This window comes from Magallana gigas, chromosome 10, assembly GCF_963853765.1.
Source record: "Magallana gigas chromosome 10, xbMagGiga1.1, whole genome shotgun sequence".
NCBI classification, from domain to species: Eukaryota; Metazoa; Mollusca; class Bivalvia; order Ostreida; family Ostreidae; genus Magallana; species Magallana gigas.
The window spans coordinates 32,235,201-32,248,687 of NC_088862.1; the positions used below are offsets into that span (position 1 = coordinate 32,235,201).

A 13,487-nucleotide genomic window follows, 5' to 3' on the forward strand; every position below is an offset into this window, starting at 1 on the left:
AACTATTCAAGAATGTGTCAATGTAAATCTTCTAAATTTATTTGTAGATGTAGTTCTGTCTTGCATATTAATTAACAGCTAATTAATGCCTTGTTGTAGATGAACACAGACCCCGTCCTGATGGGGATGTCTTATTCAGCTCATCACAAGCCATAGAATACAGATAGCTTGGAAATTGACAGGTTGTAAAAGTTTCTGTACAAATCTAGTCTGCTCTCAAAACCACACATGTTGTTTGTCACTTTGTTAAACATCGGCAGCTGAAATTGAGCTGTGTATAATTCCCATGGACTGTAATACTGACGCCTGTTTATTCCACACTTTGTGATCATCCAAACATGGCTGTCTGTTGCTGAGTGTGGAATATGTTATACAAATTTTACTTTGTGTTTATGTTAATCCATATTTAGCAAAGTAAAATTTGTATAACATATTCCACACTCAGTAACAGACAGCCATGTTTGGATGATCATTCAGTGATGTAACGGACAGTGTGTTTATAGCTTTACACAAACTTATTGAGTGATGTAACGGACCATGTGTTTATAGCTCTGCGCAGACTTATTCAGTGATGTAACGGATTGTGTGTATATAGCTCTACGCAAACTTATTCAGTGATGTAACGGACTGTGTGTTTATAGCTCTACACAGACTTATTCAATGATGTAACGGATTATGTGTTTATAGCTCTACACAAACTTATTCAGTGATGTAACGGACTGTGTGTTTATAGCTCTACACAAACTTATTCCGTGATGTAACGGACCGTGTGTTTATAGCTCTACACAAACTTATCCCGTGATGTAACGGACCGTGTGTTTATAGCTCTACACAAACTTATTCCGTGATGTAACGGACTGTGTGTTTAAAGCTCTACACAAACTTATTCAGTGATGTAACGGACCGTGTGTTTATAGCTCTACACAAACTTATTCAGTGATGTTACGGACCGTGTGTTTATAGCTCTACACAAACTTATCCCGTGATGTAACGGACTGTGTGTTTATAGCACTACACAAACTTATCCCGTGATGTAACGGATTATGTGTTTAGCTCTACGCAAACTTATCCAGTCATATAACGTTTTTTTAGAGAACTGGTTTTTCAAATGAAATTTTTTAGCAATTATATCTTGGTTTTACTTGCATGTTAATTCCCAATTGTTATGTCCTATTAATTATATTATTCATTATTCTACAGCCATTTTTCCCTTCATCTTTTTGTCTGTCAACTTGAAGTATTTGAAAATATTATTTGAGAAGTTGACAAATACAAAAAACCATTGTAAATATGGGAGTGTTTAATCAATGTTTCAATACTTTAATTTTAATTAATGTAGCTGATAGATATATATGATATTGGTCATTGAACTAAGTAAGCATTGAATATAGGGATGACTTTTATATGTGTACATAGAATTACAACTAAATTTAGTAGGTTAAATGGCACATTGCTAAACTCAATCCATCTCGGGCACAGCTTGTTCAATTTATGTAAATTTATCCTAAATATCTATTAAAAATTACAATAAGTCAATTTAATTTAAGGTCAGACGACACGTTCCTCGAGAATCTTTTTTGTATCTCCTCGTAATAAAGAGTTCCAATAAAAAACATTAATTTTATAATTATTTTAAAAGTGATCAAAATTGACATTGAATTGGTATATGTCTAGATGGTCGAGTGGTTAGAACCGTTGCCGCTCACTGCCAGAAGCGTATAGGTTCTAGAGGTCGTGAGTTCAAAGCCCCGGCCCGGCGGAGATATAGTTCTAATATAATGAATTTCGCTATGCTGTAGATGTATTTATTTTGATATCAGCAAATCAAGTGTATTTTCAAGAAGATTATATAGAAAATTGCATACTCTAGTATTTTGTAGAAATGCCTGGTAAGGTACCCTAATTTTTTGCAAGAAAGCTTGTCAAAGTAGTAGTAAACCATTAACAAATTCCTGGAAAAAGTTATCTAAAATTGACCTTAATGTTGTTCAAACTGAAGTACAAACTGTTCTGTGCCCCTGTACAACAACAGTTCATCAAGTGACATTTCTTGATATGAGAATACAATTCAATGTTAATATTGATTTTAACGTCATCTCTGAACTGAAAGTCAAGTCAGCTTCTTTTTTATTGGTGCAGTCTTTTGTGTGCACAGATACTGCATTTTTGCGCATCATGTTTTTTTTCCAAGTAACCTCATTTATGGTTCACATTTGATGTATATGAAAGTGAATAAAATACATCTAATTATCCATATAGTTGTATCTTTTTATTAGACTCTTTGCAGTTAACAAAAGAACAATAATGGATCAAAATAATTTTCTGAGCATCGTGAAATCTCCCTCAATATGATGACTCATTATGTATAAGAAGCAGGATATGCATGATTTGATTTTAAAAGGGGCATAACTCCTCCAAAATCTGTCATATCAAATTTTCCTGCAAGCATGCACTTCTATATTTTTTTGACGACAATAAAATTATAAATTGAAATGTGCATGCAAGAACTAGCAAAAAATGATGGAATTAGTAAATACTGGTATTATGCACATTTAAACATTATGTCTAACCTACAAGGCTTTACGTAATTACCAATCTAATTAAAATTAGACATTCTGAATCAAACGGTAGAGAAGCGGTAGCGGATTCAGAACGTCTAATTTTAATGAGATTACGCAATTCCGTGCAGCGGTTTGCGAGGAGTTGTGCTTAGAAACTGTTCATTACTATATTGAATTAGTGAAGTCGAATGTTTGTGGTAATGTGAAAGATCGAAAAAAAAAATGAAAAAAGGAATTGGTTTTTAATGTGAATATTTTTTTACGTAATTAGAACTGAATCAAAATAAGAACGAGTGATAACTAGCACCATAACACGTTTAAAATGACGCTGGTTTCATTTACACAAATTGCGTAGTCTTAGTTCAAAAGCCAGACAAATCTTGATTTTTTCAAAGAGTCATGGCTGAGTGGCCAGCAATGAAAAAGACAGGCCTACGTCGTATCGTAATCCACAGTTAAAGCTCCTCCAAAAATGGTTCATTCTCACTGCTTACATTTTTTGTCCCTAGCTACGCCACCGTCTTTGCTTACCAATGTGTGTCGGGGTACCTTTTTGTAAGTCACCCCGTCACCCCTTCCCACAAGTAAGGGGATGAAACACCACCACCCCACCTACCTCCCGGCTGTTGCTTCGTCAATTCTGTGGATTAAACCACCAGCAGACATATTCATTGCACCCCTTTATTTTTATAAATTCAAATTTCACATAAAGAGAAAAATCAGTTTGAAGCCAACCGTATGCTGTCCTTCCCAATTTATTTTACATGTACCATAACGTATCCCATTCTAGGGTTGTGATAGGTTGCATGATGTTTGTACAGGTGCTTGAGGACAGAACAACCCCCCCCCCCCTCCTCCCCCCCCCCCCCCCATTTTCCGTTAATTTTTAGATATTGAAAATGGATGTGTAAATGACTTTAAGGAATTTCTATCAAAAAAGTCAAATACCATGGGGGTTTAAATCGGGAGGAGGGGGGTGGGGAGACTGGGTCCTGTCCTCAAGCACCTGTGGATGTTTTTTGATTTTGCTCTGGGTTGTTTTTTTCTTGTCATGATATTTTAAAGAGAGTTACGATACCTTTAATGTATACCTATGCCGAATCCACTACTTTAACAGAAAGCTGAATTAAATTCAAGGTAAGTGTATACATACCAAGGTACTAATGACTGTGAAGTACTGAGTATATAATTCGTTGCTTTGGCACACAAGCTCCGCCGTACTATGCCAGAGGATTGGGGACGATATCAGTCATAACTCATAAGGTATAAATATCAATTGATTTTATATGAACGTTATATGAACGTTTATTGAGTAAATTCATAAAACTCTATTCTACCCTTGATTCTGATGTAATAAATATTATTAGTTATCTAATAATCATTAGACACGCATATTTTACTTATAAAACCGAATCTGTCTAACTGACCCAGTGGCATATATAGTATATCATTAGCTATGTGGTACAGGTATATAGCTACATGTGATCTGTCCTGAAAAATTTAATCATTTTATTTTCGAAGCTGATTTTTATACATAATTTCCCCTTTATGACATTTAGTTTATACGATATACGAACGTATTGTTTTATGGTTTGCGTTTTAAATATATATGATTCCCATATAGTGACCTAACTTAAGTGTTTTGTTATGGAAGCTTATTTTTGCAAGAAACGTCTGAAATAAAAATCTTAAAAGCTTTTTTTTTTTTTATACATAATTTTAAGTCCTGAGAAACCCACCTTGATGAACAGAATATTTGTTTACGGAACATTGAAAAATGGTCAGCCAAATCACTTTCGTTTGATGGATCCTGGTACAGGCACCACTTTATTCGACGGTGTCGGACAGACCGTTAAGAAGTACCCGCTGGTGATTGAGAGATCCTGGAATATGCCTTGTCTCTTACACGAGCCAGGAACTGGATGGGTAAGAAATGCGTCATTGTACATAGTTTTCCCTCTAATTATAATTGCTGAGTACTAGTATTCTGAGCGTATTAAAACAAAACCCTGAATTTTATTAATTTGCCTTTAAAGTAGAATGATGTCAATTTTGATGCAAACACACGCGAGCTACAAATAGATATACAATATCTTAATTTCTGTTTCCATTGGTTTTAGCTTAATTGATTAGCGGGAATATCTAGTTTTAAAACTTTCCTTTTTTAGCATGTGAAGGGTGAAATCTATGACGTGGATGATGAGAAAATGAAGTTCCTGGATTACTTTGAAGATCACCCTGAAATTTACACACGCACATTGATATCGGCAGAATACACAAACTCAAAAGATACACAGTGTAGCGATCCAGTTTCCCAGTCGAGCGCGCCGAAATCCAGAGAAAACCAACCGAACACCCGCTCCGAGTGTTGGTGCTATTTTTATAACGACCGTGATTCTGTGTGTGACCTTCCTCACATTGATGTATATGACTCTAAGGGAGACCATGGCTTGGAGTATGATGCCAGTATCGATGCGGAATTTGATAAGGACAAAAAATCATAGTAAACGAGAAGAAAATTAATGTGTTGGTTTTGTTTTTTTTTTGTTTTTATTGACATGGGCGGCAAAAATTATTACGTTTTTATGTTAGCATTGACGAACACTTGTACTTATATGTTTCATTTTTAAAAAAACATTTTTTCGACTCTCTCTCTCTCTCTCTCTCTCTCTCTCTCTTTCTCTCTCTCTCTCTCTCTTACATTAATGGTTAGAACTCCTGAGTATACATAAATCTGAATCAACTTTAATTCAATTCATACATAAAATGTATACGTACTACAGAAAGTAAATTCCTGTCTCATTTTAATTAAAACTATTACATGTATATTGTTATATTAATCAAAATTTGTACATGACAACTGACAAATTTTGAATCTTAAAGAATCTAAATATGTAACATAGCAAACTAGCTGTCAGATAATTTGGTTTTTTGATTCGATAAAAAAAAAATCGCGTTGAAGTACAAATTTTACATTAACACAATTGGTGACCTTGATATGACCTTGACGGTCATGTTAACAAGACAAATTATGTATATATAAACATATTACCACTAACTCTACCTACAGGGAAAAATCATCAATTTTGGGAAGGGGCCATTTTTGGCCCTTATCATATATAGTTTGTGACTGTTAACATAACAAACTAGCTGTTAGATAATTTGATCCGATCAAAAAAAGTCGCGTATAAATTTGTTTTATGCACAGGCATGCATACTTGTGTAGAATATTACGAAACGTGTGTACAATTTGAATAATTTTATTAGCTATTCTTACATTTTATATAGGTTCATGTTAATACACCCCCGTCCTATGATTTTATTTGGATTATATGTATCATGTCCCAGTACAATTATCTTTTTTCTTATCATTTTGATAGTGATATTTTGAAGAAAAGATAGATTAAGATAAAAGATGATGATAAACTATAACACTGCTATAAACAATTTTTTATGATGGGGCACTTCAATTTTGTCGCATATAATTTATCGAATTAATCAAACTTCAAAATGGCATGGTCACGATTTTGGTCAAATACTATTTTTCAATTTTTATCAGTTACAATGCTTTAAGATTGCATTTCTTTTGATCAAATGAAATTTGAGAGTCGGTCGTAGAGTTATAAGCACGATAAAGGGCTAAAAAATTATGGTACGTAAACAAGTCTCGTGCCCTATTTTTGTTTATATATGTTTAATATACTACTAAACAATCATTTTCAAGCTGATTTGTCTATCTTCTTATTCATCTTAGGCATACAGAAACAGTTTCTAACGTTGAACACGTTAATTTTAGGTCTAAAACTGGAATTTTCAATTCAGCGTTCAAAAAAGTGAACAAATGCTCTGTTCATAGCAAAGAATTGAAGGACCTGTAACTCGCTTATAACTCAACAAAGGGCAATTTCAGTTGCCTATTAAAGATAGATGGGTAAAGTTAGCTACTAGTAACTGGCTACGAAAAGTAAGACAAGCTAGCTACTAAATATGGCTACGAGATGAAAGAAACTTGGTTTCTTGTTACTAGTTACTGTCCAAGTGAGAAAACATACCTACGATTTCTATTTCTGTTCTTAATATGTACATTGCACTATATTATTATTTACTCATATTCCTCTCATACTCTCATCGATAATTGGTGCATTTCGTTTAATATATCTATATTTTAGACAATATTGTCTAGTTGACTCAAGTAGCTGTACTTATAGATTGAAAATATCAAAAAAGTGTTATTAGTTATAACAATCTATCATGTCATCTTCTTCATATTAAAACAAAATTACTCAGATATCTCTCTTAATCTTGTCAGCTACCAGTGCATTTCGTTTCACTATATCTATTTTAAAGACAATTTGTTCATGCAACTCAAGTAGCCGTACATAAAGATTAAGTCATCTTCAAGGGTTGTTAATATCAACACTCCTTCAAGTCATCCACAAAATATTACGACACAATTACTCAGATATCTCTCTTTATGTAGTCAGCTACTAGTGCATTTTGTTACAAATACATGTATCTTTATTTTTTGGCGGTTTTGTCAATATATCTCAAGTAGCTGTATACTAGTATATAGATTGAAGATATATGCCAGTCTTGCTAATATCAACATCTGTCATCTCATCTACATCATATTACGACACAATTACTCAGATATCTCTCTTTATGTAGTCAGCAACTAGTGCATTTTGTTAGAAATATCTTTATTTTTTTAGGGTTTTGTCAATATAACTCAATTAGCTGTATATATAGATTGAAGATATATGCCCGTCTTGCTAATATTAACATTCTGTTAACTCATCCACATAATATTACGACACAATTACTCAGATATCTCTCTTTATGTAGTCAGCTACTAGTGCATTTTGTTACAAATATCTTTATTTTTTGGCGGTTTTGTCAATATATCTCAAGTAGCTGTATATATAAATTGAATATACGTACATGTATATGCCAGACATGCTTATATCAACATTTCTTCAAGTCATCCACATAATACCGGTATTACGACACAATTACTCAGATATCTCTCTTTATGTTGTCAGCTACTAGTTCATTTTGTTACAAATATCTTTATTGTTTGGTGGCTTTGTCAATATATCTCAAGTAGCTGTATATATAAATTGAAGATATCTACAAACGTTGTCAATTTGAACATTCTATAAGGTCACCTACATGATATTACGACACAATTACTCAGATATCTCTTTAAATTTCGTCAGCCACTAGTACATATTGCTTCAAATATCTTTATTTTTTAGGGTTTTGTCAACATATCTCAAGTAACTGTATATATAGATTGATGATATGTAATAATCTTGCTTATGTGAACATTCGATGAGATGATATTACGGCACAACTAATCAGATATCTCTCTTAATCATGTCAGCTACTTGTGCATTTCGTTACCAATACCTCCATTTTTAACAGTTTAGTTCTTATACCTCAAGTAGCTGTCTTTAAAGATTGAAGTTATCTACAAGTGTTGTTAATTACAATATTTTATGAGGTAATCAACATGATATTACGATACAATTTCTCAGATATATCTCTTACAAGGAGTCAGAAAATCCAGCTCCTAGTAACTGGCTACAAGATGAAATAAGAATTGGCTACTAGTAACTGGCTAATAGTAACTGGCTTTAAATTAGATTTAAACAGATATCTGAGTAACTTTGTCGTAATATCATGTAGATGACCTGATAGAATTTTGAAATTGACAACGCTTGTAGCAATTTTTATCTTTTTGTACAGCTACTTGAGGTATATGGAAATTGTTTTAAAAATGGAGGTATTTCTAACGAAATGCACAAGTAGCTGACGAGATTTATAGAGATATCTGAGTAATTGTGTCATAATATCATGTAGGTGACCTTTTAGAATGTTCACATTAACCACACCTGTAGGTATCTTCAATCGATATATATACAGCTACAGTACTGATCAGACCCATCCTAATACCAGAGAAAACATCGACTAAACTACGGATTTACTTTTGGGGTTTACTCGGGGTTTATTTTTTGTGAGTTGATTTTAATCAACTCTCCTATGCAGTTACTCTGACAAACTGAAAGTGAAACAGTGTTTGGACCTAATTAAGCACAAGTCATCACAGCTGACAAAACTTAGTTCTCGGAAATAATCGATAAATTGGCTGTAATAATTTCTGAAGCATTGTTTTTCAAGGAAACATATTCATTGATACGTTGAAAATAGTCAGATTTCAAATGGTAGGAAACAATTTAGACATTTTTTGTAGTGGTACATGTATGTATTCCTACGCTAGAATTTACTATGGTATTGTTCAACCAGACGATCGGTGGTTTCCGTAAATCTTCGACAACCAGAGAATTCCTTTTGCTTGTCGGAGATTAACGGAGACAACCAAACGTCTGGTTGAACGAAGCTAGAGTTCAATATTGCTTGGATCCATACAATTTTGCAGAAATATTTCGATTACTGATACGTACGTTGATGGAATTAATAGTATCTTTAAATATTACACGACATGATTCATATGTATTTTTTTTAGAAATTCTCTTCGGAAGAGTCCGAGTATTCATATTATAAAAAATCAAATACATATAAGAAACCACTTGCTATGCAAAATAACATTATCGTTGACTCTAAACTAAAACATAATCAATAAAATCAACTCACGTCAGTACTTCAGTACTTTGATTGAAAATTTGGGTCCTTTCGGGGTTTACTTTTGGTTTACTCGGGGTTACTTTGGGTTTACTTGGAAATTGCTTTTAGGGTCAAATGTACGCACTGAAGTGTGAAGCAGACCCGTCTTTAATCCTATTATCCTACTGCCTGTAATCCCTGCCCCTTGTTTATTCCGAATACAGGGTTAGCGTCTGCTTTTAGGGGTATACTTACCAGGTTTACTCTCTGTGTCCACTCTGGGTTAACTTGGGGTTTACTCTGGGTCCACTCTAGTAAACCCAGAGTAAACCCAGAGTTAACCCAGAAAGTAAACCCGAGGTTTAGTTGGTGTTTACTTTCTGTTAGATTGGGTCTGATCGGTACTGTACTTGGGATATGTTGACAAAACCCTAAAAAAATAAAGATATTTGTAAGAAAATGCACTGGTAGCTGACGACATAAAGGGAGATATCTGAATAATTGTGTCATAATATCATGTGTATGACCAGACATAATGCTGAAATAAGCAAGTTTGGTACATATCGTCAATTTATTATAAAGCTTCTTGAGATATGTTGACAAAAGGATATCAGGAGATATCTGAGTAATTATGTCATAATATCATGTAGGTGACCCTAATGAATGTTAAAATTACCCACACCTGTATGTATCTTCAATCTATACATACAGCTACTTGAGGTATATGAACAAAACTGTTAAAACTGGAGGTATTTCTAACGAAATGCACAAGTAGCCGACGAGATGAATAAATATATCTGATTAGTTTTGTCGTAATATTATATGTGTGACCTAACAAAATGGTAAAATAAGCATGACTGGTACATATCATCAATTTCTATACACAACTTATTGAGATTTGTTGACAAAACCCTACAAAATAAAGATATTTGTAACAAATTGCACTAGTAGATGACGAGATATAAAGAGATATCTGAATAATTGTGTCATAATATCATGTAAGTGACCTTACAGAATTTTCTAATTAACCATGCTTGTAGATATCTTCAATTTATAAACAGCTACCTGGGATATTTTTACAAAACCCTAAAAAAAGAAAAATACTTGTAACAAAATGTAACAGTAGCTGACGAGATTTAAAGAGATATCTGAATAATTTTGCCATAATATCATGTAGGTGACCTTATAGATGTTCACATTAACCACACTTTTAGATATCTTCAATTTATATATACAGTTTCTTGAGGTATATGAACTAAACTGTAAATAATGGAGGTATTTGTAACGAAATGCACAAGTAGCTGACGACATTAATAGAAATATCTGATTAGTTTTGTCGTAATATCATGTGGATGACCTAACAGAATGGTATAATAAGCAAGATTTGTACATATCATCAATTTTTATAAACAGTCCCTCCACATTTGTTGAAAAAACCATCAAAAAATCAAGATATTTGTAACAAAATGTTGATATTAGCTGGCGACATAAAGAGAGATATCTAACTAATTGTGTCGTAATATTATGTGGATGAGTTGACTTAATGTTGATATTAGCAAGACTGGCATATATCTTCAATTTATACAGCTATTTGAGATATATTGACAAAACCGCCAATTTGAAATAATAAAGATATTTGTAACAAAATGCACTAGTAGCTGACTACATAAAGAGAGATATCTGAGTAATTGTGTCGTAATATGATGTTGATGAGTTGACAGAATGTTGATATTAGCAAGACGGGCATATATCTTCAATCTATATATACAGCTATTTGAGATATATTGACAAAACCGCCAAAAAATAAAGATATTTGTAACAAAATGCACTAGTAACTGACTACATAAAGAGATATATCTGAGTAATTGTGTCGTAATATTATGTGGATGACTTGGAGGAATGTTGATATAAACAACCCTTGAAGATGTCTTTAATCTTTATGAACGGCTACTTGAGTTGCATGAACAAATTGTCTTTATAATAGATAGGCCTATAGTGAAACGAAATGCACTGGTAGCTGACAAGATTATGAGAGATATCTGAGTAATTTTGTTGTAATATGAAGAAGATGACATGATAGATTGTTATAACTAATAACACTTCTTTGATATTTTCAATCTATAAGTACAGCTACTTGAGTCAACTAGACAATATTGTCTAAAATATAGATATATTAAACGAAATGCACCAATTATCGATGAGAGTATGAGAGGAATATGAGTAAATAATAATATAGTGCAATGTACATATTAAGAACAGAAATAGAAATCGTAGGTATGTTTTCTCACCTGGACAGTAACTAGTAACTAGAAGCCAAGTTTCTTTCATATCGTAGCCAGTTACTAGTAGCTAGCTTTTCTTACTTCTCGTAGCCAGTTACTAGTAGCCAATTACTAGTAGCTAACTTTTATTTAATCTCGTAGCCAGTTAATTACTAGTAGCTAGCTTTTCTTACTTCTCGTAGCCAGTTACTAGTAGCTAACTTAACCTATCTATTAAAGATGCCTTACTGAAGTATTGTAAACTTTAAAATCGGAAAAATAACTTTTGACCAAAATCGTGACAATGCCCCTTTAACTTAATCCCAACATAATTTTTACAGATGACCAAAATTGTTTACATTTTTGAAGTTTTTTTTTAGAAAAAAATAATTATTTATACAGCTCTGTGTACATTCATTCAAATCCATATATAAAGGTATTCTTCAATGAAACGGAATCCACATGTACATTACGCCGCTCTTGTGAATTTCTTTGATTTTTGGAGTTGATTTTAATCAACTCTCCTATGCAGTTACTCAGACAAACCGAAAGAGAAACAGTGTTTGGACCTCAGCACAAATCACCGCTGCTGACAAGACTTAGTTCTGGAAAATAATTGATAAATTCGATGTAATGTATGCTAAAGCATTGTTTCTTAAGGAAACTTATTTATAAATACCTTGAAAATAGTCAGATTTGAAATGGTACGAACAATTTAAATATTTTTTGTAGTCGTATGTATTCCTACGCCAGAGTTCAATATAGTTTCGTTCTCGGCTGTCTCCGTAAATCCTTGTCGGAGATTTACGGTGTCAGCCGAGCGTTTGGTTGAACGAGACTAGAGTTCAATATTGCTTGGATCCATACAATATTCGAGAAATATTTCTATTACTGATACATAGTTTGATTGAATTAATTTTATCTTTAAATATTGTTTAACATGATTCATATGGAGGTTTCTCGACTTTCTTGTCGAAAAAAGTCCAAAAATTCATATAATATAAAAATATGCGTAATTCAAATTAGAAACTACAGGTACTTGTCATGCAAAAAAACATATCATTGAATTCAAAATAAATAAACATCGACAAAAATCAACTCCCGTCAGTTCTTCAGTACTTTGATTTCCCCTATAATCAATATTTTTTTAATTTGTCCTCCCCACCAGGTACTTCGTTTTTATTACTAACCTGGAAAATGTAAAAACATTTATTATAAATTGATCAAAATATATCCAGGCCCTTACAAGTAAATTATAGAAGGGGCAATATCCCCAGGTGGACCTCAATGCATCATATTTTATTCGGGGTCAAGAGTTGAAACTTCCGGTTTAGATGCAGCATGCTGCATGAGATTCAGAAAAGCAAGGGGTATGTAGCCTGAAGACCCAAAACCCACATGCCGCTGGTAACATGATTTAGTACATCTAACCAGGTCTAGGAAATGCCAGAGTGTCTTTAAAAACTTTATGATCAAGATGCGAGATAAGCCTGCAAAACTCTGTAAGTGACGCAATCATGTTACTTTGAACAGCATCTTCACCAGATTTTTATAAATCACGAAACAAAGACCGTTCTTGGTGTGAATTTAAACTTGCATTCATGTACACGTTACTTTGTTATTTTACAGTCTTCAGCGAATGTCACAGCACCATTATTAAGAAGTCTTTGCTATGGAATCGCGCTGTCTTCATGCACACACAGCATGACTGTACGTCGTAAACAACGCGCACTAACTCCTGCAGGCTTATTTTATCGGCTTCATGCAAATCATGCAAATTGATATGAAAGAAGTTGAAATTTTTATTTAGTTTATTGTTTTGGGTTTATTTTATTTTAATTTTGAAAAGGGGAGGGGGGGGGGGCTTTTCAAAATTTAATTAAAATAAACACAAAACAATAAACTAAAAAAAAATTTCAACTTCACTATTATAATTATATAAATTTAGAAAATATATTAATCAATTTACCATTCTGGCCAGATAACACTGAACTTGTAAGAAGCTATATACAGAGGAGTCGATCATTGAAAATGCTGT

General features: G+C 33.1%; 4 protein-coding genes across 4 annotated transcripts in view; 3 read left to right on the forward strand and 1 right to left on the reverse strand.

The window, feature by feature from the left end:
- The window catches only part of LOC136272182 (uncharacterized), an 82,734-nt gene extending 82,484 nt beyond the window's left edge, over nt 1-250 (forward strand). Inside the window, exon 3 of the mRNA XM_066073330.1 lies at nt 100-250. Within this exon, the coding sequence (XP_065929402.1) occupies nt 100-167 (68 nt within the window). The 3' untranslated portion in view covers nt 168-250. The remainder of the gene's footprint in view (nt 1-99) is intronic.
- Nucleotides 1-13,487, reverse strand: part of LOC105330818 (uncharacterized) — a 480,842-nt gene that overhangs the window by 440,333 nt on the left and 27,022 nt on the right. The window lies entirely within an intron of this gene.
- On the forward strand, nt 3,748-5,084 carry LOC117684052 (gamma-glutamylaminecyclotransferase). Its single transcript, XM_066073331.1, has 3 exons — nt 3,748-3,824; nt 4,286-4,487; nt 4,730-5,084. Exons 2-3 carry the CDS (start codon nt 4,305-4,307, stop codon nt 5,063-5,065), a joined length of 519 nt encoding a protein of 172 aa, XP_065929403.1. The 5' UTR covers nt 3,748-3,824; nt 4,286-4,304; the 3' UTR covers nt 5,066-5,084.
- LOC105333039 (ras-associated and pleckstrin homology domains-containing protein 1) overlaps nt 12,935-13,487 on the forward strand; it is a 64,855-nt gene continuing 64,302 nt past the window's right edge. The window contains exon 1 of the mRNA XM_066074049.1: nt 12,935-12,951. The gene's annotated coding sequence lies outside the window, so the exon portion shown is untranslated. The remainder of the gene's footprint in view (nt 12,952-13,487) is intronic.

Coding starts and splice junctions, on each gene's coding strand:
- LOC117684052 (XM_066073331.1), top strand. CDS start 4,305: ATGAACAGAATATTTGTTTACGGAACATTGAAAAATGGTCAGCCAAAT. Junction 4,488..4,729: donor ACGAGCCAGGAACTGGATGG/GTAAGAAATGCG, acceptor TTCCTTTTTTAG/CATGTGAAGGGTGAAATCTA.